Raw genomic sequence first — 27,057 nt, forward strand, 5'->3', positions numbered from 1 at the left:
CAGAACTACCGTCGCCCGTGTGACAGCCCGGCTCCAGACTTGACAGCTGTCCCCACAGACCAATATGAGTCTTTTCTAGCATATTTTATCCTCACTCGCACGCTCCCCAGGAAACTTCCCAGGGGGTCACCCATCCTGGAATTACTCCAAGCCAAGCACGCTTAACCTTGGAGTTTTTTCCACGTGGGCACCAAAAAAGAAGATGCATCTTATTGATATGAGTAGCATAATCAAATCCTTTAAGCTCTCATCGAATATGCGGTCCCATAACTGCATATTCTAGGAATCCCTCTCGTTCGGGTGTGTTCCGGTTCATCCCTGTGCCCCTCCGCTTGGAAGTCTTAATCGGAGCCGTTCCTTGTCCGTGCATCTTTTGCACCGGCGATCACTCCGCACTTCGTCCCCGGGTGTCACAGCCCGAACCATATCCAGCACCACCTTGGCCCATGCCAGAGCCTCCACCACCACCGGTACCCCACCTTCCACCACTACCTCCCTCAAAATCATACCCACTTCCACCACCATGCACCACCACCATTACCAAATCCTCCTCCGCCAAACCCACCCCACAACCACCGCTATTACCAAATCCTCTGCCGCCAAACCCACCCCCACCACTAGAGTCGCCGCCAAACCTGCCGCCGCCGCCATGGCCACCACCCCAACCCCTTCCAGGCCCAAAACCTCGACCATTATCATATCCACCAGCCGTCAAGCCCACATCGACACCAGTAGTTTTAGATATTTGTATCCCTTTTTCGGCAACGGAAGGCGAAAACCTCCCCTCCATCCTGTAAAACCACAGGACAAGATCACAACCATAAAAAAAAGCCACTAAGAAACTACATAATTATGCGCCTCCATGATTGGTAAATTATAAGACAAGAGAATTAAGGAGGCGGTGGTAGCTGGTGGCGGCGCTCCACCATTATATAGGGTAGCATATTCGAGTGGAAGATGTGAAGAAGAGAAAATCGAAATTTAAAAACAAGAAACCCTAGATGTATTTTGATAATGGGGAAGGGAATAAGAGAAGAAAGAAGTGAGGGGGAAGGAGAGAAGCCGGCCTCGCCGCGCCGAAGGCGGTGAGAACCGGCGACGTCCATTGGAACAGAGCCGGTGTGTGTGATGCGGTGTATGTGTGTGTGTGAAGAATAGAGCCGGTTCCTCGTCAGAATTGAGAGAAAGAGAAGACGAGCTGAGGCCCACCTTAATTAAAATAAAAAAGTTATTTTTTTAACAGTGTTAAGTTTCGTTAAGTAGCGAGGTATTTGGTGCGATTTTGTCACGTTGAGGTAGTAAACAGCTATGACCCTGACTATAGGATCCTATAGGCGATAGAGACGCCAATGACGGGGAAATTTGGTACTTAATCTATTTTAATAAAATGATTAATGTATTATAAGTGAAGAAAAAATCTCATTTAAAAAATAGTGTGATAATTAATTTTAATATAAGTGAAGAAAATGATTTATGTGATAAAAAATTTCTAAAAATAAAAAGAAATTAATTTTTAAGATGTTTCAAAAGGATAAAAATAGACTATTGATTTATGCTTAATTGTTCTAAATTTTGGGGTTTTCATGTGCATATTTTAAGTTAAATCTTCTAGAAATTGGTGCGTTTTATGGTGTATTTTATGCTTTGCAGGAGATTTAGGATTTCGAGATGAAGAGTGCAAATGTTGGAGAAGTTTGGGCTAAGAATTACGTATTTGTGCATACTCTGGCATGTCAGAGAAGCGAAGCCCCGCATGCCAGAGCAGCGAAATGGGAAGCCAGAGAAATGCCCCAGAGCCAGAGCAGCGGAAGCGCCAGAGGAATCGAAGCGCCAGAGGAATCAGAAGCGCCAGAGAAATCACTTCGCTGCTGGAAGCGCCAGAGGAATTGAAAACGCCAGAGGAATCGAAAACGCCAGAGGAATCACTTCGCTGCTGAAATCACACGCCAGAGGAATCAAAGCCAGAGCGGAAGCCATTCCGCTGGTGAGAGCCAGAGCGGAAGCCATTCCGCTGGTGAGTGCCAGAGCGGAAGCCATTCCGCTGGCGAGAGCCCCGAATTCGGCCAGAATGGAGATGACTTGTAGCGCGCGTCACAGCTGGACTTACCTTCCTTTGCACGATTCTATTCCTTTTAGAGTTCTACTTTGCATGGCAACTTCCATGGTGATCCAGAAGGATTTGAAGTCTATAAATAGGGCCATACTTTTCATTGTAACAATTAATCCCTTGCCCTAGTTTTAGACGCCATCTTTGCGATCTGTTGGCATCCGAAGCTTAGGATTTAATTGCTTTCTTAGTGCTTTCATAGTTTCGAGTTTTCATTGTTCTAGTTAGGTTTCAATTTAGTTTTATTTAGTTTTTATTCTTGGATTGTGATTGAGTGACACAATTACATGTTCAAGACGTTTACGGTATTTCGTATTTAAATTCAATTTATTTCTGTTTAATCATGTTTACGTTTTTCGTTCATGTTTATGCTTTCGTTTTAATTATGCAATTTAAATTATGCACTTTAGTTTCACGCCTAGATTAGTTGGTTTTTAATTTACAAGTATTTAATTTCATAAGTAGGTTTAATTTAAGTTCTTTAAAATCTTGCCTAGGGTTTAATAGTTCAATTTGCCTAGTTTAATTTTAAGTTTGGTTTTTACTTAAGTTCTTAATTCTAAGTTTTAGTTTAATAATCAATCTCTTTACTGCTTTTCCTGCGATACAATTAGAAGCCCTTAAAGACTTTCCTTGAGAGATGACACTGGGTCAACTTACCATCACTAGGATGTCCTTGTTCTATTGCAAGTCAAACTAGAGGTGTTCTAGGTTGAGTCAACTATTTATAGTCGACTTGTAGATGAATTCTAAATTGGTATATATCAAACAATTACGATATGAATTAACGAAATACTCCCTCCGTCCATGAAATAAGTTCATCTTTTTCTTTTTTGAGACGTTCCCCAAATAAGTTTCTCTTTCTTTCTTTCTTTCTATTTTTGGACAACTACCCCACCACTAATAATACTTTATTTATTCTTACTTTTCACTTTTTCACCACTCTCAATACTAATTATAACACATTTTCACATTTTCACCACTTTCAATACTAATTATAACACATTTTTCTTCACTATCAATACACTTTACCACTTTTTCTTAAAATCTGTGCCGTCCCCAAAGAAAAACTTATTTCAGGGACTGAGGGAGTAATAATCCAGATACTCCATCCGTCCCATAAATAATGGCACGTTTCTTTTCGGCACGGAGATTAAAGAGTGTTGAATTAGGGAGAAAAGTTTTAGGGACCACATGTTTAATTTATTGTTAATTAGTTTTAAATATTTTTAATACAATACTCCCATCTCTCCTCACTCTCTCTCCCCTCTCATCGGTGCTCTCTCTCTTTCGAGTTCTTTCTCTCTCTCTCTAAGCCAACCACGCAGCCGCCGACTTCTGCCTGAACTCTTTCCCCACCGTGTGCACGAACGCTGCCGACACCACCACGTCGAAGTAGCTGTCGCACGAACGGCCCACCACCACTTCTCCTCCAACCTCAACAATTCGGCCAACCACCACTTTCTCTCTCTCTCTCTAAGCCAACTACGCCGCTACCCTTCATCCCGGCGAGATCGCCGCTGCAGATCTATTTCCGGCCGCGTCAGCTGCGTCTCGCCTTCGACAGCGCCGCCCCTTCTGGCGGCATCTCACGCCGTCTCACCTCACGCGGCCTCAGCCGCGCCGCCGAAAGAAACCCGCCGGAGTCATCTGCTGGAGATCTGATTATATATCCAGAACCAGAGCTGACAGCTCGTGTAAAGCCTTGAACCATCACCACCACTGCAACACCAACACCCAAACCCAACCCTTCCTCCGGCAACGGCCACCACCACCGCCACTGCCACCCAAATCCCTCCACCATCAAAACCATCTCCCACCACTTCTCCAAACTCTACACAGAGAAAACCCAGATCCCTAAAACCAAGAAAACCCCAAAATGCAGAGGGTGAGAGAGATGCGAGGCGAAGGAGATCGAAAGCAGAGACAGAGGAAATCGGGGGCGGTGGATGCAGAGGGTGTAGGCGGAGGCGGTGGATGCAGAGGGTGGAGATCGGTGGTAATGGACGGCGCACGGTGGAGACGTCTGCGAAGGGGCGGCGACGAAACTAGGGATTTTCGACTCCCCAAATTCCGAAGAGAGAGAAATAGAGGGCAAGAGAGATGAGCTGTTTTTTTATTTATTTTACGGTTAATCAACTTTAAATTAGGAAGAGTTAATTAAGGAGAATGAAGCCCTAATTATTTCTATAAAAGTAAATAAGTCATTATTTGTGGGACAACCTAAAGAGGAAAACAAGCCATTATTTATGGGACGGATGGGGTAATATTTAAGGGACTTTGATAAATCTTTGTAATCGATATAAAAAATCACTGTAGCTGCCAAGAAACTACACCACAATATTTTATGTCCTTTTCTATTTCACCGTATAAATACAAATTCAAATGTAATAGCGCAGGGGAAACAGACACCAATTTTAGTTTGAGAAATCAATGGTGTGGTCCCCAGCCGAGAGGGACGGGACAAACGCGAGTAAGCAGGACACGCGCGGGAGATGCCGTAAGAACACGCGCCAGGGCTAATCGACAAAAGATCTGCGGGGATATAGCGCTGGGAAAAGTCAGAGACCAATTAATTGAATCACGGGCAGCCCCACGCACCTCCTAACGCCGTCATTCTCAGCCACTTACGCCGTCTCATTTTATTCATCGCCAGCCGCTCCGAGCCAGCTTGCTTCGGATCCGGGCCCGGACCACCAAAGTTTTGAAAGAGGGATAAAGCTGACGCCAAAGCAAAAACCCCAAAACCACACCCAAATAATAATGTAAATAAAGGAGGAGAGAGAAAGACAGCCAGGAAAATAATTTTAGAAATACAGAGAGTGTGGTTGTCTTTTTCCCTAGAGAGAGAAAAACTGTAGAGAGAGAAACAGCTAGAGCTTGAAGGAATCTCGGAAAAGATGGGGCAGATCGTGAAGAAGAAGAAGAAAGGCAGACCAGCGAAGGCAGATCCCGGCGGCGCCAGAGACCTGCCGCAGACGGAGCGCGACCTGCGGCGGAGCCACCGTCGCCGGAGTGTAAAGTACGTATTCGACCTCGATGACTACTTCGACGAGGACGAGGTGTTCGTGGACGACGAGGACCAGCGGCGGAGGGAAAAGAAGCTGAAGCTCCTTCTCAAGCTCCAGAGCGGCGGCGAGCCGGAACCAACTGTTCGGCGCGTGCAGCACGCGCCTGCGGCGTCGTGCTCCTCCGACGAGGACGGCGGCAAGCCGTCGAAGAAGCGGAAAATCGACGAAGAAATGGACGAGGATTTGGATGACGGAAATGATGATGCGAATGAGGAAGAAATTTATAATGATGAAGACGAAGAAGAGGTGATTATCAGTTTATAATTGTTTCGAACTGGAAATGGAAAATTTTGAGTAAGCGAAATAATTGGGGATTCAAATGAAGCGGGATTGGAGTGAAGTGGATTAATTTATAGATGCATTTATTTTTTTATTAATTGCAGAGATGTAATGAGAGGGATTTCGAAAAGGTCCAGCTCAGCTGGAGGTGAAGCTCAGATTTTTCTAATAGGGCAGGGAGGGATTCTGTTGTGTATATAATTGTATGTATAGGCGAGTGAATGTGTGTGGTTGGGGAGTGTGGGGTGGGATGGTGTTTGTGTTTGTGTTGATGTATGTATATGTAACGGTCGGGTCAACTGTCAAAAAACTAACCCCCACAGAATCTGATCACGCTCTCTCTTTCTCTCTCTTTCTCTCTCCTCTCTCTCTCTCTACATCACGCTAAGCAGAATGTTACAGACAGCATGTATTGTGTTGTACGCACACTCACGTTCCCACTTACTCACGCATGTTGTCTGCCTTCGTTTTCTGACTCTTGTCTGATAGGCACGCCGACTTTTGCTCTCCTATGCTGCGTGGGGATAATAGGAGTAGCGTTTTGGGCTAGCATTTATTAGATTAGTTTATGTTGCTTCGCCTCTTTATTTATTGGTGGCTTTTCTTTCTCTTCACAGGTTAGAGAAACAAGGCGAGAACTCAAAGCAGAAGACTCGCCACCAGGTTTGTTTTTCTTTTATCATGGCTCAGCAGTTATGACTCAGCTTTCTTGCTTACTCTTTGTTGAATTGGTTTGAATTTGTATGTTGCAGGGACTCCTGCAGAGGTGTCGTGTGGGCTGCCGCTGCCTGATAAGAAGACATTGGAGTTAATTTTGGACAAGCTGCAGAGGTGCGCTGCTAGTTCTTTATGATTGGGTGGCTGAAAAGGATTGCACAATGCAGTATCTTTGTAATGTTAATGCCTCTCCTTTTCCTTTTCTTGCGCAGGAAAGATATCTATGGTGTTTATGCAGAACCGGTTGATCCAGAAGAGGTAAGCCCGGGGTTTGTTTAGGGGTGTTTTTGCATTGCAGTGTGTTTTGTTGAGTTTCTAAATCACGTTGATTCATCATTGGTGTAGCTTCCAGATTACTTTGACGTGATAGATCATCCAATGGATTTTGCTACTGTGAGGAACAATCTGCGTAATGGGTTGTATGCAACTTTCAAGCAATTTGAGGTTAGATCCCGCCGCCCCTTCTTGTGTTGACTTTGTTTTGTTTATTTTAAATGACCCTCTGTTTCAATTTTAAAGAGGGGGCATGTCCTGAATGTGTTTTGTATCTATTGTTTTCGAGAACTCCATGTTAAGTTTTACCATTTGCTTTTGGTTTTGAGCTGATGGGAAGGGCAGGGTCAACATTTTATGATTACAGTGTATCTGTGTCATTTAATTGTTGATTTTGCTTTGAATCTGTGTCATTTAATTGTTGATTTTCTTGTTTATCTGCTGCTTTGGTTCCTCTTTAAACTCTTTGAACTGTTCTTCTTGTCTGATTTACAATTGCACGAATTCTCATACAGTTTGTTAGGTATTCTGGCAGCTAAGCTGAAATTTGCGTCCTGATTCACATGCAAGCCTTTTTAGTGATTAAATAATTATAGCGCTAGTGCACTTCTGACTTCTCTATATAGCAGTTCTGATGTCTCAGTGATATTTATAGCCTACCTGCATCTGCTATAAAGTGTGCTTTTCTAATTCTACGGAAAAAAACTTGTTTCTATTTGTGTGTTTTGTGGGAGGGCTAATTTCTTTAATCATTTTGTAATGTTCGGAGTTTATGCGGATTGACTTTATGATTTTGGTGTTTATCATTTCAAATGCAATACTGAGTTAGTATTTGGCTTCTCAATTGTCATTTCAAGATGAGAAGTTGGATCAGAGATAAGCTTTGGTAGTAGTATTAAATTCCTTTGTTAATTTTCTTTGCTTATTCTTGTTTGCTAAAACTTTTGAAGTGCTGTGCTACTGCTTACTATCTCAAATACAGAGATTTTGTTATTAATTTTTGAAACATTGGATCTGTGATAATGGACAACTATATCCTGATAAGTTGCTAGTGTTTGTAATATGATGCTTATGAGATTTATTAAATCTTTATATTAGTTTTCTGTTATATGGTTATGCCTACGTCGTCACTTTTAGATGTGAAATTTTAAAATAACAATTTGCAATGTTCTTAATACGACCATGGCGACTTTATTTTGTGTGGGTTTTTTTCTCCCTGCAAGTCAATCTATCTTACCTTTTCTGAATTTTTTGTCTTGCTGGAAGCTTTTTTAGCTGCATTTTCCTGAACGTTATGTGATGAAGACGCTAGAAGTTTTAATTGCCTGCTTTTTTGCTTGTTCTATCGTGTATTTTTGACTTCTGGCGCGCCTTCGAGAAATCCTAAAAACTAAAACTGCTTTGTTTTTATATTTTCTTCCTCATCGTCTTCAGCTTGAAAGAAATTTAATCCTTGTATTTTCCGTCGCCTATCCCAGTAGTTACTAATTCCTAGAACGTCATTGTTAATTTTCTGCTATAACTTCTTTATGCAGGTTGTTTCGAAAATTACAACCTTCCTTGTGGCCTTTATTTTAAAATCTGACATCTTTTTTCTGATATGCAGAGTGATGTTTTCCTCATTTGCTCAAATGCAATGCAATATAATGCACCGGATACCATATATCACAAACAGGTAATGCTTGCACTCTTTCCTTTTTAAAGATCATTTATCATACAATTCTATTAGGTTACATTTGAACAATATCTACTCATTTATAAAGGCACGCACCATCCAAGAGTTGGCAAAAAGGAAATTTCACAAGATAAGGCTTAATTTTGGACGCAATGATAAAGAGAACAAACCCGAGCACAAAGCAAGATCTTGCTCTCTTTCAAAAAAGCAAATCAAAAGGCCTGTGATCCGGACAGGGCAAGAACCTGTTGGCTCTGATTTTTCATCAGGAGCTACTCTTGCAACAGCGGGCGATATTCAGAATGTTGCCAGTGTTGGGTCTGAGAAAACTGGTGGTACGGATGGGCTTGTTGACGGAAGTTCTTTCTTGAATGACAACAATTTGGACAAAGCGGAAGACTTGCTGCAAGGTACCTCTGAAACCTGATTATTCTAGCGACGTGTTTATCTTGCTTTATTACCTCTTAATTGAAACCGCTTGCATTGCTGGCTAGTATTTTGATTGATCTCTCTTCATGTGCAACTGTCTTGCTTTTACATTTTTCATGTCAGCTTTGTAATCTTAGGATGCCTGGGAAAGAGAAATGGTGACTTGAGCATATGATTTCCATTTTCAGCACAAGTTTTCTGGTTTTGTGCTCTATTTCCTGACCGCTCGTTCTTCTTCTCATAGGAAGGGCCCTCCCATCTCGTTTTGGTAGGAGATCATCATTTGTACAAGATGAAAATCGTCGTGCAACATATAACATATCACTATCTCAGCCTGTGGCCAGCTCAGAATCTATATTCTCAACTTTTGATGGTGAAACCAAGCATCTGATGCCTGTATGAATCTCAGGGGTTTATATTTTATATTTTACTTATTTGTCATCAAGTATATATTTTTTCTTCCTCTTAGATGAATTGGTATTGTTTTTGGCCGTCCAGGTAGGGCTTTATTCGGATCATTCATATGCTAGGAGCCTGTCTCGATTTGCTGCAACTCTTGGATCTGTCGCCTGGAAAGTTGCCTCTAAAAGAATTGAACAAGCACTACCTCAGGGATTCAAATTTGGTCAGGGTTGGGTTGGGGAGTATGAGCCACTTCCAACTCCAGTATTGATGCTGGAAAATTGCAGTGTGAAGGAACCACCATTTTTCACGAAAATACAGCCTGCTGTGGAACCGAGGAACTTTGAGAAGGTACCTATAATCTCTAATACTTCCAAGGGAATCCCAGGTAATTTATCTTTCTTCGAACAAAGGCTGCCGTTTCTTGGCCCTGCTGGAATTAAATCACTTGCTCCTATCATCACGGCTCACCCAATCAGAGGTAGTATGTCAGAGACAAAGCCGTCATTCTTTCTATCTCCTGGGATTAGACCTAGTAGTCCTTATAATCTCGGCTGCGTTAATCAGAATTTACAATCCAGGGATCTTCTTGAATCTGACAAAAAGGCTCAGAAGCAGGTTGAGCCAAACAGTCCACGCACATTAAGTAAAACTGCCGCTGATTCTGTTGGCAACAGGCAGTTTCATAGGAGTTCGGAAGTGGAGGCTTCTCGGCCTGTGGAGTTCTCTTCAAAGAACATGAACTTTTCGCAATCTGGCTCTTTAAAACAGCCTGATCATAGTAATAGCCTTGCTTTTGGAGGATTGCCTAATGGAAGAGTCGTCGTTAATAAGGTGGATGGTACTACAGTGAATAGTTCGTCTGCTGATTCGACAAAACCAGCTAGCTATTATCCCCATGAACAGGGTCAGGGTCTCAGTGACCCAGTCCAGTTGATGAGAATGTTAGCAGATCACAGTCAACAAAAATCCTCTAATCAGTCATCAGCCGATGATCCTCAAGTTTTAACATCAGCGCCGTCCTTGGGCAGCAATGGATGGAACGGCAATGATCCAAATAATGCAGCTATGGCTGCTGCACGCGCGTGGATGTCTGTAGGGGCAGGAGGGCTAAGGCCAGTTACTGAAAATGCTAATCCGACCAAGAACCACATGTACGGTGATCCAATCTACAACCCCTCTCGTAATATCCAGTCACAAGTATCACAGATCCGCGGAGAATTTCCTTCTTCTGGAATGCATGTTCGGCCAGACAAGAACAGTGCTCCAATGCATGCGTTTGTACCACAAGGGCCAATACCGATGCTAGTAGGGAACCAAATACAGTTTCAGAACCAGCGAATGGTGTTTCCACAGCTGGCTCCTGCTGACTTATCTCGGTTCCAGCTGCAGTCTTCCTGGCGCAATGTGAGCCCGCAAATGCATTCAAGACAGAAACAGGAATCGCTTCCTCCTGATTTGAACATTGGTTTCCAATCATCAGGGTCGCCAGGAAGGCCGTCTTCAGGCGTTCTGGTTGATTCTCAGCAACCCGATCTGGCTCTCCAACTCTGAGAGCAACTACATTATTAGTCTTGGGGTGTTTTGGTTCGCGACTCAGCATGTGCCCTTATAAATTGCGTTCGGGATCATATGTTGACATCTGTTGCAATCCTTGTACGTGGTGATCCGGTTTAGGTTTAGGGTAGATATTAAAAAGATAGAAAATGGTGGGAGGCTGCAGAATGGTTTATATGTAAGCAGTGGGGTTCGTTTTGTGTTAGAAATGTATTAGAAGGTATTGTTTTCTAGTGGAAAGTTGAAGGAAGCGGCATTTTAGCAGATGTATTTGATGAGAATAATTTAGTGTTTGCAGCATGTGACGTTATGGTTGGTGAAATGGGAATCAGGATTTATTACCTTACTTCTTCATGCTGTATTCTGATTTTGCACCTTTTTGATGTTCAGAAAAAGGAGTTTGTTAGTAATTTCCTTCCCTTCTCGTGGAGATGTATGTTCAGCTATCAGCATGTATAGGCTCCTTGGGATGTTGATGCAAAAATGGGATCTTTCAACTGCAAGCCAAACAAAAAAAGCCCTGCAATAAGAACTTTATTTGATATGTATAGCAAAAATAGATGGGGAAAGACATATCTAACAAAAAAGCATATAGTTTGAGATTTATATAGCCACCACTTTTAAACCATGACTTTAGGGGTCAAAAGCTATTGAAAATACTATACTATTCTTACTAAATAGTGAATAAAAATAAAAGAAAAAGAAACTCTTTCTTTCACCAAACTCTCTCTCTCTCTTCCTTTTGAAAAAGTCGGCTTTTACCAAAAATCTTTCTTCCATATTTATGAAGAAGCTCACGGATTCGTTCTTCCTATTTTCTTCCTAATTCTTCATTCTTCATTATATCACTTCGCAGGTCAATCTTCACAGTATAACTAAATATTAATCTAAGGTAGGTTGGTGAATGAAAATAGGTGAAGAGTGTTGAAATTCTTCTTCATCTTCACTCTTTTCTTTTTATGTTTACTTAAAATTCACGAAAACTACCAAAAACAATGACGATTTTTTATATGAAAAAGCTTGGGTCGTGCGAAATTCTTTGGGTATTCTGATTGTATTTAGGTGTGTATGTTAAACTCATAGTAAATGTATCAATTGTAAAAATTATTTTCTGATTTTGGTGAGAAAATTACAGTACAAAGTAGCCTCTGCGTGAATGACACAGTTAAGACAATATTGATATCAAAATCAAGATTTGTTGTTTTGTAATGATAAAATTTAGTTTTTTCACGTTTAAGACCACATTGAGTATGAAAAATATAAAATAAATGCTTCATTGGGAGGACACAGTTGGGAGCTATGAATGCGTTCTTAACTACACATTTGTGTTGATAATGACACAGTGAACATAAACAGCCGTGCACAATTGAGTTCAACTATGTACTTAAAAACACAGTTGTATCCACACGCCATAGTCGTAAAACATCAATCGTGTACAAAGTCAATCAACTATGTACATATTGTGCACAATTGATCTTGGCAGTGCACAATTGAATTATCTACGTACACGTTTGATTAGGTTTGTGCACGGTAAAAAAAAATCAATCGTGTAAATGTTGTGCACAGTTGAATTATATACACAGTTGACATATCATTTATGAATTAGCTTAATATCTATACTATATTAAAACAGCAGTTTTCAATTAGAAATTGATTTCAAATCAATTTGAAATTGATTTGAATGGCAATTTTGAAAATATATTCAACATGAAGGTTACATCTATACTATATTAAAACAGCAGTTTTCAATTAGAAATTGATTTCAAATCAATTTGAAATTAATTTGAATGGCAATTTTGAAAATATATTCAACATGAAGGTTACAAATAAATTATATCCCACTCACCCCACTATCTCACTTACACATTAACCCATTCAAAAAATTCAAATAAATCCACTAATATATTATAAAAACTAACGATCAATTACTAAAACTATATTTGAATGGTCTTTTATTTAATTTTATATGTATATCCATATTCACAAATTATAAATTCAAATTGATACTCTAAATAATGCACATGCTATAGATAATTCAAATTGATACTCTAAATAATGCACATGCTATAGATAATTAGGTAGAAAAATTAGATTGTATATTCGAAGAAGTATTTTACTGTATATCAAAAAGATGGGCACTTGTATTACCGTAATTCACTTATATATTGATATATATATATATATATATATATATATATATATATATATATATAATGCATATTCAATGAAAATGCTTTAGATATAATATTTTTAATGGTGAAAATTATCACATAATTCATATTAGAATTTGACGATCTAACTTAGAACATTCATTTTTCTCGGAATAACCTCATTCATCATAAGTTTATGCATAAAAGACAATTCAAATGTATTTCATTTTTTTTATTACCATAATTATAAATTTAATGTGTATTATATGAAATTTGAAATATTTTTCTACCAAGAAAAAAATCAAACGAATTTAAATGGAATGGTAAATTAGATCAAAGAAATGATTATGGACACTATTCTTAGTTGGCAGGTGATTACACAAATAATTTGAAATAATTTATTTGATTTAGTTCTTATGTTAATTTATTGATTTTTATATATGATTTGTTTCATATAAAATTTATTATATTGTAACTGAGATGATAATTTTATTCATAAGTTTGTTGGCCATGATATTTTTTAATTAATCATTATCAATTATCATCATAATTTGCTCTGTGAGATTAAATGAGCACAATTATTTGATATTAATTCAAGCAAATGCCGAATTAGTGGATAAAAACTTTTCTTCCACAAATGGTGAATTGTTCGAAGATGGTGGACTTATTGATTTAAATATTGAAGAAATGCCTAGCAAAGGTATTGCATAAACATTACAAAAATTCTTTTTTTATATATTTTTACTTGAATTTGTTAATCCATTTTAAACACTAATCTTGAAAATTAATGGGAAATGAGTAATTAATCTGCATGTTTTAGATGCTAGCTGATGCATTAACTGACATACATATTATATTAAAAAAAAATGTAATGATGGTTAGTTGGATACACTATACATAGTAATGTTAGATGCACAATTTGCCCGCTCATTTTTAAAGAAATAAATTATATCGACCGAAATGTTGATTCAACATTGGAGGAGTCGTAGGAGAGTAATTTGTTCTTCGACATAAATATCAAAATCAGTACGATATTTATTTTTTAATTGCTCTTTTTTTTATAACATGCAATTAAATGTATTTTTGTATAATAGTTGATGGGGAAATAAACTTTTTCGGTATGCAAAATCTAGGTGGTATGTTTATTAGCTTATAATTAATTTTTATTCTTTTAATGTTTGGTTTAACATTTATATGAAAATACTCTAGAAAATATAAAATACTAGCGTTGTGAAAATTACATATTTTATCATATATTCTACTACAAATATTTTAATTATAAAAAGTATTTGTACTTGTAATTTTTCAAATATTTATAACTATTATAATTGATTTACTATTTAATATATATATATATAGTATATATATCTTATTATATATATATATACAAAATTATTTTCGTGCATCGCACGAGGGAAAATACTAGTACTATATTATAAAGGAGTTTTCAATTGAAAATCAATTTCAAATTAATTTAAATGGTAATTTTGTGAATATTGAAAAATATATGGCTAATTGAAAATTTATGTATATTTATAAGAACACGTTTTGACAATTTCTTTTAAATTTTAGTTCAAGATGACGTGGGTCTTCTAATCCGCAAATCATGTTAATTTTTTTTAAAAAAAGAACAGATCATGTGCAAAATTGTATTAGTTTTAAAAGTATAATTTGTATATTAATTTTAATATAATTTTTTAGATGAATAAAATATATATATAAATAGAATTTGTATATATATACACAAATAGAATTTCTTATATGATTTAAATTTATTTAATTTGTGGTAATGTTTTCGAACTAATACTTTAATTATTTATATAAACATATTTGATATTTATATAGATTAAAAATGAAACTTTAAATATGGTTTACATTTATTTATTTTAAAATTTCAAATTCTTCACTACATATCAAATTTTATACTAAGTATAAAATTGAAATAATTATATGGTATAATAACTATTGTACTTTTAGTTACATACAAAATATACTGATTATTGTAATATGCAACAATTGGTTTGTACATAAAAAAAAAAATCTTAAATTGAGTTTCGTTATCGTAATTCTATTTTTTTTCTTTATAATGTAATTATTATTTTACGGTACTTATTAAATTTAATATTATACTCATTGAGTTAATAATATTATTGTTATAGACTACTTCGATTAAAATAATATAGTTAACAAATTTTATTTTTAGTTGTCAATTAATCTAATTATAAAATATTTAATATGCATATCAAATTAAAGATCAGGATAAGAGCTTTAATTTGATATATTTTATGTAAATATTCAATTTAAAATGTAAAAGCTGTATTTATTAAGAGATTAAAATTAACAAATTCTCTTTCTATCTCTCATCTTTTTTCAAATAAATTTATTTTTGAAAAAAAATTATTTTCAATTGAACTTTTTTTTTGGCTTTTTCATCATACCAATTTTTATTCTTTTGAATTCTTCATTATTTTTTTATTTTTAATATTAAGCTCAAATATATTTAGTTAAAGTTAATTTTTTATTATATTTATAAATATGATAATTGAGTTGGTATCAATTTTATATAAATATAAAAATATAAAATATTTCTCGTGTATCGCACGGGGTGCAAATACTAATTATCCTTTATATACTAATTTAATTAATTAATTAATTAATCAATCAATTAATTAATTAATATTGAATTTATTAATATATTTATTAACTAATCATTTGAATTTCAAACTCATAAAAATCTTAATTAGTTATTATTTAAAATTAATAAATATTTAATTTTGTTAAATTAGCTAGTTAATTAAATGTGTCACTAATTAAGTATATTAGTTATTTTTTATTAATTAAGTTACATATTTATTTATTATTATTAAAATATTTATTATGTGCACAGTTGACTATAATACGTACATAGTTGATTAGTTTTGTACACAGTTGAACAAAATCAACCATGTAAATATTGTGCATCGAATTATATACACAGTTGACATTAATTATGAATTAGCTTAATTATCATTTATGTACTAATTTTATTAAATTAATTGATTAGTTAATTATTATTTAATTTATTAAAATATTTATTAACTAATTATTTAGATTTCAAGCTTATAAAAATCTTAATTAATTATTATTAATAAATAAATAAATATATATTTTTTAAAATTAGCTTGTTAATGGTTTGGCCTCTACCGAGATCAGCTAGGGGGTGCTTCTTGGTTGCGGCCTTTTCTCAAACAGTTGGGGGGCTTCTTTGTGTGTTTTTGTTTTTTTACGTTAGGTGTCGTCCTTCTTGTATTTTGTTTCAGCTTTTTTTGTGTTCGTTTCATGCTTGTGAAATAATTAATACATACACAACTGTGTATGCATTCAATTGTGTACTCTAGTTGTGCACTGTCATTATGCACTGTAGAACTATTACTTTTGGTCGATTTGAAGGTGTTTGGACATTGTAAATTAAGAAATTTGACCTCCTAAGTTCATTTCAATGGTTAACACATCAAATTGGATACTTGTGTTTAATCAAATAGGTGTAAGATACTATTATATGTACAATAACATGTACTTTTCGTACACTTAACTTACATGTGATATATGTTCAATATGTTTGGTTTACATGAGAGAGAAACTGAAGAAGAATATTGGCATATCTCCATTGGTGAACGAAAAATCAACAAAAATTGTTGGCTGTGATTTCTACGTAAGTTTCAAAATCTTTGAGGGAATGGAGACACGCGAAGTAGGTATGTATTCCTACTACTTTGTTAAATTGTTTATTGTTGACATGCTAACACAAATTCTTATTATGTAATGTGTAGCTTATTATCATATGTAACCCCGGCGGGAATCATTGGGTCGTCATTCGTGTATTATTGCACGAATGAGTTGCTGAATTGTATGACTCTTTGGCATACAAGTATAGTACTCAGGCCGGGGTTTCATTTCCCAAGCGTACAGTACACAGTTGAACGCATACACAGTTGTGGGCTAACTACCCTTTAAACGAGGCATATTTTAGTAATTGAGATGCAATTAAGTGAAATTAAATATTCAAATGTGTTAGTAGACATTATATTCAATAAAATAAGTTAATCGTGTTCATATCAATCACTCGCTCAAATATATTGAACATATATCACATGTAACTTAAGTGTAGTAAGTGTATATATTAGTGTACATATAATAGCATTTTAGTAATTTACATGTGTTTCATTAAAAATAAGTATCCAATTTGATTTATTAACCATTGAAATGAACTTAGGAGGTTCAATTTCTTAATTTCCATTGCCCAAACACCCTCAAATCGGCCAAAAGGAATTGTTCTACGGTGCACAATGACAGTGCACAATGACAGTACACAGTTGAACGCATACACAATTGTGGGCTAACTACCCGTTAAACGGGGCATATTTTAGTAATTGAGATGCAATTAAGTGAAATTAAATATTCAAATGTGTTAGTAAATATTATATTCAATAAAATAAGTTAATCGTGTTCATATCCATCACTCGCTCAAACATATTGAACATATATCACATGTAACTTAAGTGTATATATTAGTGTACATATAATATCATCTTAGTAATTTACACGTGTTTCATTAAAAACAAGTATCTAATTTGATTTATTAACCATTGAAATGAACTTAGGAGGTTCAATTTCTTAATTTCCATTGCTCAAACACCCTCAAATCGGCCAAAAGAAATTGTTCTACGGTGCACAATGACAGTACACAGTTGTGGGCTAACTACTCTTTAAACGGGGCATATTTTAGTAATTGAGATGCAATTAAGTGAAATTAAATATTCAAATGTGTTAGTAAACATTATATTCAATAAAATAAGTTAATCGTGTTCATATCCATCACTCGCTCAAACATATTGAACATATATCACATGTAACATAAGTGTAGTAAGTGTGTATATATTAGTGTACATATAATAGCATCTTAGTAATTTACACGTGTTTCATTAAAAACAAGTATCCAATTTAATTTATTAACCATTGAAATGAACTTAGGAGGTTCAATTTCTTAATTTCCATTGCCCAAACACCCTCAAATAAGCCAAAATGAATAGTTCTACGGTGCACAATGACAGTGCACAGTTTAATGCATACATAGTTATCCGGTTGATTTTAATCAAACGTGTACAAATTGAATCAACTGTGTACGCATTATAGTCAACTGTGCGCAAAATAAATAGTATAATAATAATAAATAAATATGTAACTTAATTAATAAAAATTAAATAATACTATGATAATATGATTAATTAGTAATTTAATTAACTAGCTAAATTAACAAAATTAAATATTAATTAATTTTTAATAAGAAATAATTAAGTTAATTCATAAATAATATGTCAACTGTGTACATTGTTCAACTGTGCACACATTTACACGGTTGATTTTGATCAAATGTGTATAAATAGAATCAATTGTGTACATATTATAGTCAACTATGCGCAAAATAAATTTTTTAATAATAATAATAAATAAATAAATATGTAACTTATTTAATAAAAAATTAAATAGTATGATTAATTAGTAAATTAATTAACTAGATAAATTAATAAAATTAAATATTAATTAATTTTTAATAAGAAACATGTACAAATTGAATCAATTATTTTGCACGTATACGTATTATAGTCAACTGTGTATATTGTTCAACTGTACATATTATTTACACGGTTGATTGACTTTGTACATAGTTGATGTTTTACAACTGTGTCGTTGTGGATGCAATTGTGTTTCTAACTACACAGTTGAGCTCAATTGTGCAAGGGTGTTTATGTTGACTGTGTCATTGTAAAACACAACTGTGTAGCTAAGAACACCTTCATATCTCCCAGTCGTGTCCTCAAAATCAAGCATTTATTTTATATTTTTCACACTTAATGTGGTTTTAGACGTGAAAAAACTAAATTTTATCATTACAAAACAATAAATCATGATTTTGATATCAATATATATTCTTAACTGTGTCATTTACAAATACAACACAGTCATCATAAACACCATGCATAATTGAGCTCAACTGTGTAGCTAAGAACACCTTCATATCTCCCAGCTGTGTCCTCAAAATCAAGCATTTATTTTATATTTTTCACACTCAATGTGGTCTTAGACGTGAAAAAACTAAATTTTATCATTATAAAACAACAAATCTCGACTTTGATTCCAATATAGTCTTAACTGTGTCATTTACGCAGAGACTACTGTGTACTAAAATTTTCTCACCAAAATCAGAAAATAAAACATACAATTGATTCATTTGCTATGCATTTAACATATATACCTAAATACAATCAGAATGCCCAAAGAGTTTCGTCCGACCCAAGCTTTTTCATATAAAAATCGCAAATTTTTTTCAAAGTTTTCGTGGATTTTCGTCGAAAGAAAAAAAAAAGATTTGAAGAATGAACAAGCACCCAAATATTCATGCATTTCTTCACCAACCTACCTTACATTTGCATTTACTATCACATTAATTACTTGTACAGTGAATTTGCAGGTGAATCCATAACATTCGACGAAATTCTCATGGTTGAGGAAGATAGCTTCATTCATGAGGAAGAAGCTCAAATTCGTAGAGAGATAGAGAGAGAGAGAGAGAGAGAGTCAATTAGAGAAGAGAGAGAAAGAGTTGTTGGGTTGAAATGTTGAATTCCATGGCTGAATTCGAAGAGAGAGAAAGAGAGTCAATTAGAGAAGAGAGAGAAAGAGTTGTTGGGTTGAAAGTGTTGAATTTCATTTTTCTTTTATTTTTATTCTCTAATTAATAAGGGTGTGTTTGTCATTTCAATGCCTTTTGACCCCCAAAGTCATGGTTTAAAAGTTGTGGCTATATAAGTCATAAACTATCTCATTTTGGCTAAGGAAGGGAATTCTCACAAAATAGATTATTTACTAAAAATCTTGGGCATTACCAAGAGAGAAACAGTCGCAACGGCAAGAGTCGAGGGCTGGAGTGAGAATGGACTCGAAGGTGGAAGTCCAAAAGAAGTAGTCTTATTAAGATTAGCAAAGAAAGATAGTATTACAAAGTAGTATTTGTCTTGATTCCTTAAAATTTATACAATACATTATCACTTGCTTGAAGGAATTTAGAAGAACTTAGAATATACAAAGTGGCACAAACCACATATATATTTTAAGTCTTTTAGGTTAAGGTGGTATCGGTCGTGGACCGAGGGGCGCTGCTTCGATTGGGTTTAATGCACCCTCTCAAACGTACGCGCGCACACATTTCCACTAAAATGAGGATTAGGTACAGTGGATGGTAGCCGACTCCAAAAAAGGCCCTAAAAATTAAAGTCTTACATTCGTTGTTCCATCGACACTTGAGGTGTTTTCAATATACTTGACTCATCCAAAAACACCTAACGGATGGACTCGAATTTATACGAGGTCGTCCTAGGGCGGTAAGGTGACTCAAGTCGTCTCTCAAGGAAGGCTTAGCAGGGCTTTAACTGCGCTACTCACAAGAAACAGAAAGGAAACCTAAACATTCTAATCGGGTAATTGGGTCTGGCACTCTCTCTCTTTAAATCTAGGCGTAATTTAATAAAGCTTGTAAAATTATCTAGTGCAGAATCAACGGGAAGCATATAAATCTATCTAGGCGAGATAAAAAGGAAGCAGATTAAGAACGCAGGAAGACTAATAAACCTAGGGTTCTAACTAGCAATCTAGAAAACGATAATTAAATCGACGATCATGAACAACGATTATCTAGGCGGGATAAACGAACAAACAATTCATTGAGTAAACACGAAGCAACAATAATCTATGCAGAGGAAATAAACTACCATTCAATTCTAAAGAAAACATAAACAGAGTTCTTACAGCGAGAACGATCCAAAACTTCAATCCGATGCAAAGAAAACTAACTTGATCTTCAATCCACAAAGCTAAAGATGTTTGATGATGTTTTTACTACTCTAAAACTAAGAGAAAATAGGAGGAAATCGCCTGGAGGCTGCTGGGGTCGGGAATGGGGGAAGAAACCCCAAAAAAAGGGGTTTTAAACCCTAAAAAACGTAACTGCCAGACCGCGCAGGCGGCCATGGCCGCCCGGGCGGCGGCCGCCGGCCGGCGGCGCCGCCGCCTATGCCCTTCGCAGAATGGGCACGGCGGGCGCCGGCCACTGCACTGCGCAGTGTTTTTGTTTTGATCCGTTCTCCCTCGTTTCAAGTCGGATTTTAGATCCGTTTTCGCCTACGAACTCGTATCGAGACGAACTTCGATTCTCCTTTAGACCATTCAACTAAATCCTGACTTTATTTTTGCCAACATATCAATCAATTTGAGCATAAGATCATGAGACAACAAAATTAGCACAAAAGCTCAAATCAATCAACTCTTCAGTGAAAGAGACCAAAATAAAAGTCAATATAAGACGTACAAACTCACAAAATCATCAAAAAATAGGGCTAAACAACCCCCCCACACTTAATTCCTTGCTTGTCCTCAAGCAACAATCACAGCATCGACAGAAAATCCTCCAGCGATTCTTCTCACCAAGCAAACACAACCAATCCAAGTCCTTCAAGATATCAATGTCCCCCAAACAAGTGTTCAAAGCTAAGATTTAAAAATGCAACAACAAGGTGATACAACTCAATCCGATCAGACCCAATTCTCCGCTAAGGGTGAATTTCCTAATGCAATTTCCTTTACAATCATGTCTCATTCCTTTTTCATATTCTTTCACTTTTCACGTTACATTTCTCTCTTTTCTTTTTGGGGTCAAGTTATTTTCGCTCTTAATAGATGGGCCATAAATCACGAGATTGCACTTTTGGAGGTGATCCAAAATGTTCTCGTGTGGTTTCCCATGCTCATAATGAAATCATTAGAGGAGCAGAGACCCAGACTATCAGAAACTCAACAACCAACCAAACAATTCAAAACAGAGACAGATATTAGGAAATTGCACTGAAAACACTCCCCTTAGCATCTACCGGACAAATCACGTCAAGAGTTGCTCATCAGGGTGTTGCACCAAAACCTTAAACTAATTACACTTCATTGGGAACAAATCAATCAAGAAAAACAAGGATAACAAACCACACAGACACAATCCAGAATCGCCAATGAACCACTATCAACATGCGATGCACTTAAAAACAAGCAAGAAAACAAGACAAGGGGACCATTCGCCCCAACACAAGAAAGCCCAAGAACACAACAAGAAAACACCCACAGGATTTACAAATACCAACAAACACCCCCCCACACTTAAAATCTGACACTGTCCTCAGTGCAAACAAAAAGAGGGGTGAAAGAGGAAACTTCCCTAAATACCGATCCAGTGGTGAGTCTGTAGTGTCCCACGATGTCTGCCTCTCTCTCATCCAAAGACAAGCAGTTTCCAACGCAACAACCTGCACTAAACAACAGAAACAAAAGAACTCAAACACAAGCAAAACGAAAGATAAACAAAAATAAGAAAAAGCAAGAAAACATGGGTTGTCTCCCATGCAGCGCTAGTTTTTAAAGTCGCCAGCCCGACTAGGAGAGAATCGCTTAACCAAAATCCGATTGAAGCTCCAGCTGCCTTAGCGCCCTTGTAAACACATCTTCTTGAATTGCAGCTGCGGGTCCTCCAAATGAGTCCTCCATGCTCATATCCTGGAATGGCCCTCTATCCACACATCCAACGGAGTTGAGCGACTCAACCTCATCAAGCTTTTCTTCAAATAACAAGGCACACAGAAGGCCTTGCTCTTTATCATCTTCCTCTTGCAGCTTATCCAGAAATTCCTGCTCAATGTCAGCCTCGTCCTGCAAATTAGCAAGGAATTCCTCCACAATCTCGTCCTCCTCCTGTAACTTATCAAGAAAATCCTGCACAATACAGTCCTCATCCAAAACATCAAAAGTTTCAACATAAGAGCAGCTTTGAATTAAGGAAGTGGAAGGAGTAGGTTTTTCATCAAAAGTTGAGAATGTTACCGCTATACCTGCCCCTGCCATACTCACAGTTCCCGTACTTACATCGATGCGAGTCTGGGTGGTGGCCATAAAAGGTCGGCCAAGTAGCACGAGATGCCCATTCTCGCCTCTAATCCCTTTTCCCACATCAAGTACAACAAAATCAGCTAAAACACTAATCCCCCTCACATCCACCTCTACATCCTTAACAAGGCTTCGTGGGCTGCTAATGGAGCCGTCAGCTAGCTCTATCTTAATATTCGTGCATTTCATCTCTTTATTTCCCAACTTCTCAAAAATATCAAGCGGCATCAAATTGACTGCCGCGCCCAAATCAAGCATTCCTAAAGCCTTTTCAACCCCACCTAAGCTAATATCAAAAATAAAGCTACCTGGATCTCCTTGCTTGGGTGGTGGTTATTCTGGTGCAACGGTGACAGGTGGCAGTGGCTCACTGGGGCAGTGGGTAGCCTTGATTGCTCGCACGGTTTTGCTTCTCCACTTCCCCGTGGTTATTGGGGTAGTTTCCTTGATTACTGCCACGGCATGAGCTTGACGCGGCTGTTTGTCCTGGTTTAGGAACTTCCCAGTTGGCTGTTCTTGCTGCATCTGATTCAGGGCTCCTGTAAGTTGCCCAACTGTAGTCTCGAGGCGCTTGATGGTAGCACTCTGAGACTCCATGTTCTGTTTGGTCATCTCCATGAAGGACTGCATGGTGTCCTCGAGAGACGGCTTATGCGGTTGAGCTTGCTTCTGAAACTGTTGGGGTGCATTCTGGTATTGCTGCTGCTGCTGAAAATTCCCTTGTTGCATAGGGAACTGTTGATACTGCTGATATTGCGGGGGCTGCTGCTGCTGATAAGCTTGAGTGTAGTTCTGCTGCTGAGCTCTCCAACCCGAATTGAAACTTTGTTGCCCTTGATTAAAGGTAGGCCTCTGTTCAAATTGAGGCCTCCCCGGATAGCTCTGAGCAGCATAGACCTCTGCTTCTCCTTCATTTGTGAATTCTCCCATGCGATGGCACGCGTTGGTTCCATGACCAAAATCGCCACATATTCCACATCCTTCTGCTGGTGGCGCGTGAACTGGTGAGGCTTCTGCCTGGTTCATCTTGAGGTGCTGAACTTGCCTCATCAAATCTGCTACTTGCTTCTGAAGCTCATTGTTGGGAGCTACTGCATTGGCTTCAACCCTCCTTCCTCTGACTGATTTCTGTTGAGAACTCGCAGCCAGTGTGTCGAAGATCTCCTTGAGCTCATCAGCTGTCTTTCGGGCTATGTTGCCCCCAGCGGTACTGTCCACCATGAATTGTGCCGTCTGAATCAATCCGTCATAGAAGAACTGCATCAACATGACGGGTGCTAACTGGTGCTGTGGGCACTAGCGGAGGAGCTCTTGGAATCTCTCCCAGGCCTCGTGGAGAGGCTCGTCAGCTCCTTGCAGGAAGTTCATTATCTGGCTCCTAATCTCCTGTGTCTTGTGATTAGGGTAGTACTTGAGCATGAACTTCTCACACGCCTCTCCCCATGTAGTTATGGAGTTGGGCGGCAGAGATAGCAGCCACGTCCTCGCCCGATCCTTAAGTGCATATGGGAGGCACTTAAGCTTTAGCTGCTCCTCTATGAGGTCGAACAGCGGAAAAGTTTGCACTTGGGTGCAGAAGTCTCTGATAAACTGCAAGGCGTCCTCACTCGGCATCCCATGAAAGAGCGGCAGCAGGTTTGAGTCGTTTGGCTTCAAATTATAATTCCGGACTGCCGTGGGCAACACTATTGCTGAAGTGCTAGTGTTCCCAATGACCGGCCTGGAGAAATCCCCCATGTATTGGACATTCTGCTCCGCCATGGTTTCTTGGTCAGGATTAGGCCGAGCTTCTTCTTCTCCTTCCGAGTGCAACGGAGGTGTATCCTCAACGGCTTCCAGAATGGGGTTGGAAGCAATTCTCTCTTCACGGTCTCCCTCTCGAGACTGTGATTCCACAAGGTTTCTCGAACTGGACTCGGACTCCTTCTCCAGGCTTGAAAGAACCTCCCGAGGTCGATGAATGTTGTCGTAGTAAGGTGCAAGCTTTCTCTTCAGGCTTCTACGTCCTTGCATACACAACACGAACAAACAAATCAAACGCACCGGAGGGAGAAAATAACCGAGTCAAAAGAAATAAACAAAAATAAACACGGAAAACAATGCAACACAATCAAATGCCTAAAGCCTTCCCCGGCAACGGCGCCAAAATTTGACTCATCCAAAAACACCTAACGGATGGACTCGAATTTATACGAGGTCGTCCTAGGGCGGTAAGGTGACTCAAGTCGTCTCTCAAGGAAGGCTTAGCAGGGCTTTAACTGCGCTACTCACAAGAAACAGAAAGGAAACCTAAACATTCTAATCGGGTAATTGGGTCTGGCACTCTCTCTCTTTAAATCTAGGCGTAATTTAATAAAGCTTGTAAAATTATCTAGTGCAGAATCAACGGGAAGCATATAAATCTATCTAGGCGAGATAAAAAGGAAGCAGATTAAGAACGTAGGAAGACTAATAAACCTAGGGTTCTAACTAGCAATCTAGAAAACGATAATTAAATCGACGATCATGAACAACGATTATCTAGGCGGGATAAACGAACAAACAATTCATTGAGTAAACACGAAGCAACAATAATCTATGCAGAGGAAATAAACTACCATTCAATTCTAAAGAAAACATAAACAGAGTTCTTACAGCGAGAACGATCCAAAACTTCAATCCGATGCAAAGAAAACTAACTTGATCTTCAATCCACAAAGCTAAAGATGTTTGATGATGTTTTTACTACTCTAAAACTAAAGGAAAATAGGAGGAAATCGCCTGGAGGCTGCTGGGGTCGGGAATGGGGGAAGAAACCCCAAAAAAAGGGGTTTTAAACCCTAAAAAACGTAACTGCCAGACCGCGCAGGCGGCCATGGCCGCCCGGCGCCGCCGCCGCCTATGCCCTTCGCAGAATGGGCACGGCGGGCGCCGGCCACTGCACTGCGCAGTGTTTTTGTTTTGATCTGTTCTCCCTCGTTTCAAGTCGGATTTTAGATCCGTTTTCGCCTACGAACTCGTATCGAGACGAACTTCGATTCTCCTTCAGACCATTCAACTAAATCCTGACTTTATTTTTGCCAACATATCAATCAATTTGAGCATAAGATCCTGAGACAACAAAATTAGCACAAAAGCTCAAATCAATCAACTCTTCAGTGAAAGAGACCAAAATAAAAGTCAATATAAGACGTACAAACTCACAAAATCATCACAAAATAGGGCTAAACAATACTCCAAGGCACGAGGGCGATCCTGTTAGGTCCTGAGGGTCTCGAATAAGTGTATGGGGGGGGGGGAATACACCTATAGGCTATTTTTGACTTAATCTACTGACCTCAATCAGAGGGATCTCAGTCAGAGATCAAAATGAAACTTTGCACGCAAACAAGGACTCTTGTTTTACTGAAATCAGTTTTGACCAACAGGGTTGACGACTGATACTGAAAGCTCTTCAGTAATGAGTTATCAGTTAAGTTACTGGAACTTAACTGATCCAAGTAAGGGCTTCAGTCGTGTTTGCAAAGATAGAGATGATATCACTCTTCCTTACTATCAGAGGATAGTTCAGTCAGATTGATATCATACGCAGCGGAAATTAAACTTAGTTTCGTAATAGCCTCGGTGGAGTAGGTTGTTGGATTAAGGTTTCTCTTTGCTGTTATTCAGTGTTCAGTTTTATCAATTGAAATAGCACAAGTAAGAATGTAAAACTGAAAGCTGTAAACAACACAGAGACTTTTACGTGGTTCGGAAAAACCCTTTCCTACATCCACGGTTGGTTGATCAGACCAACAATCCACTCCGCAAGTGCTTCACTGGTGCACTGCAAACCGTACCCGTGTGCTTGCCTGGTGCACACAACCGTAAACTGAAGAAAACCCTTCTTCAGCACCCACACACCTCGCGTAGGATTTCCCTGCTAAGCACACCTCATGCTCAGACTTTTCACTCAGAGTTCAGAGTACCTTCCTGAACTCCGAACCACTCAAACACTCTTATGGGGAGGAGGTTTGAACGAGTGCCAACTATACTTACAAAGAACAAGTTCTTTGAAGCAAGTTTGACCTTTGGCTTCTAGGTAAACAGATATATGCCTAGGGTCTAAGAGAATGTATGTAATCAGCAGTGACTGATTTTGGCTTTGGAATTCTCTTCTTCAATTCAAGCTTTGGGGCGGTTAAGCTTTAGGCTGAGTAGCAACTTTGGCAGAGCTTCAGCTTATGTCGTTGAATCGGTGAAGGTTGAAGTGATCCTCGAGCGCTATTTGTAGGAGAACTCTTGAATAGATCCGTTGGCGTAAATCATCCTCAAGATTTCTTCCGTTGGAGAGCAATTCGAATTTGGGCTGAGGCTTCAATCTTCGAGGTTCCTTGTCTGTGTGGAAACGGCTTTCTTTGA

The 27,057-nt window shown here is 37.8% G+C and overlaps 2 protein-coding genes across 2 annotated transcripts; one reads left to right on the top strand and one right to left on the bottom strand.

Annotated features, from left to right (window-relative positions):
* Nucleotides 1–385: 385 nt before the first annotated feature.
* On the bottom strand, nt 386–3,920 carry LOC131008128 (uncharacterized). The gene is made up of 2 exons (XM_057935024.1): nt 3,745–3,920; nt 386–791 (listed from the first exon to the last, which is right to left on the bottom strand). Exons 1-2 carry the CDS (start codon nt 3,918–3,920, stop codon nt 386–388), a joined length of 582 nt encoding a protein of 193 aa, XP_057791007.1.
* A 525-nt stretch (nt 3,921–4,445) lies between these two features.
* Nucleotides 4,446–10,856, top strand: LOC131011550 (uncharacterized). Its single transcript, XM_057939316.1, has 9 exons — nt 4,446–5,424; nt 6,075–6,120; nt 6,210–6,288; nt 6,387–6,432; nt 6,520–6,618; nt 8,054–8,122; nt 8,211–8,532; nt 8,796–8,947; nt 9,050–10,856. Exons 1-9 carry the CDS (start codon nt 5,008–5,010, stop codon nt 10,505–10,507), a joined length of 2,688 nt encoding a protein of 895 aa, XP_057795299.1. The 5' UTR covers nt 4,446–5,007; the 3' UTR covers nt 10,508–10,856.
* The last annotated feature ends 16,201 nt before the right edge of the window (nt 10,857–27,057 follow it).

Source organism: Salvia miltiorrhiza, chromosome 2, assembly GCF_028751815.1.
Source record: "Salvia miltiorrhiza cultivar Shanhuang (shh) chromosome 2, IMPLAD_Smil_shh, whole genome shotgun sequence".
Lineage (NCBI taxonomy): Eukaryota > Viridiplantae > Streptophyta > Magnoliopsida > Lamiales > Lamiaceae > Salvia > Salvia miltiorrhiza.

Excerpts from the sequence above, each read along its gene's own strand:
- LOC131008128 (XM_057935024.1), bottom strand. The coding sequence starts at position 3,920 with ATGGTTTTGATGGTGGAGGGATTTGGGTGGCAGTGGCGGTGGTGGTGG. Across the intron at positions 792-3,744 it reads CCAGCAGATGACTCCGGCGG|GATGGAGGGGAGGTTTTCGC; the intron begins GTTTCTTTCGGC and ends GTGGTTTTACAG.
- LOC131011550 (XM_057939316.1), top strand. The coding sequence starts at position 5,008 with ATGGGGCAGATCGTGAAGAAGAAGAAGAAAGGCAGACCAGCGAAGGCA. Across the intron at positions 8,533-8,795 it reads AGCGGAAGACTTGCTGCAAG|GAAGGGCCCTCCCATCTCGT; the intron begins GTACCTCTGAAA and ends TTCTTCTCATAG. Across the intron at positions 8,948-9,049 it reads AAACCAAGCATCTGATGCCT|GTAGGGCTTTATTCGGATCA; the intron begins GTATGAATCTCA and ends TTGGCCGTCCAG.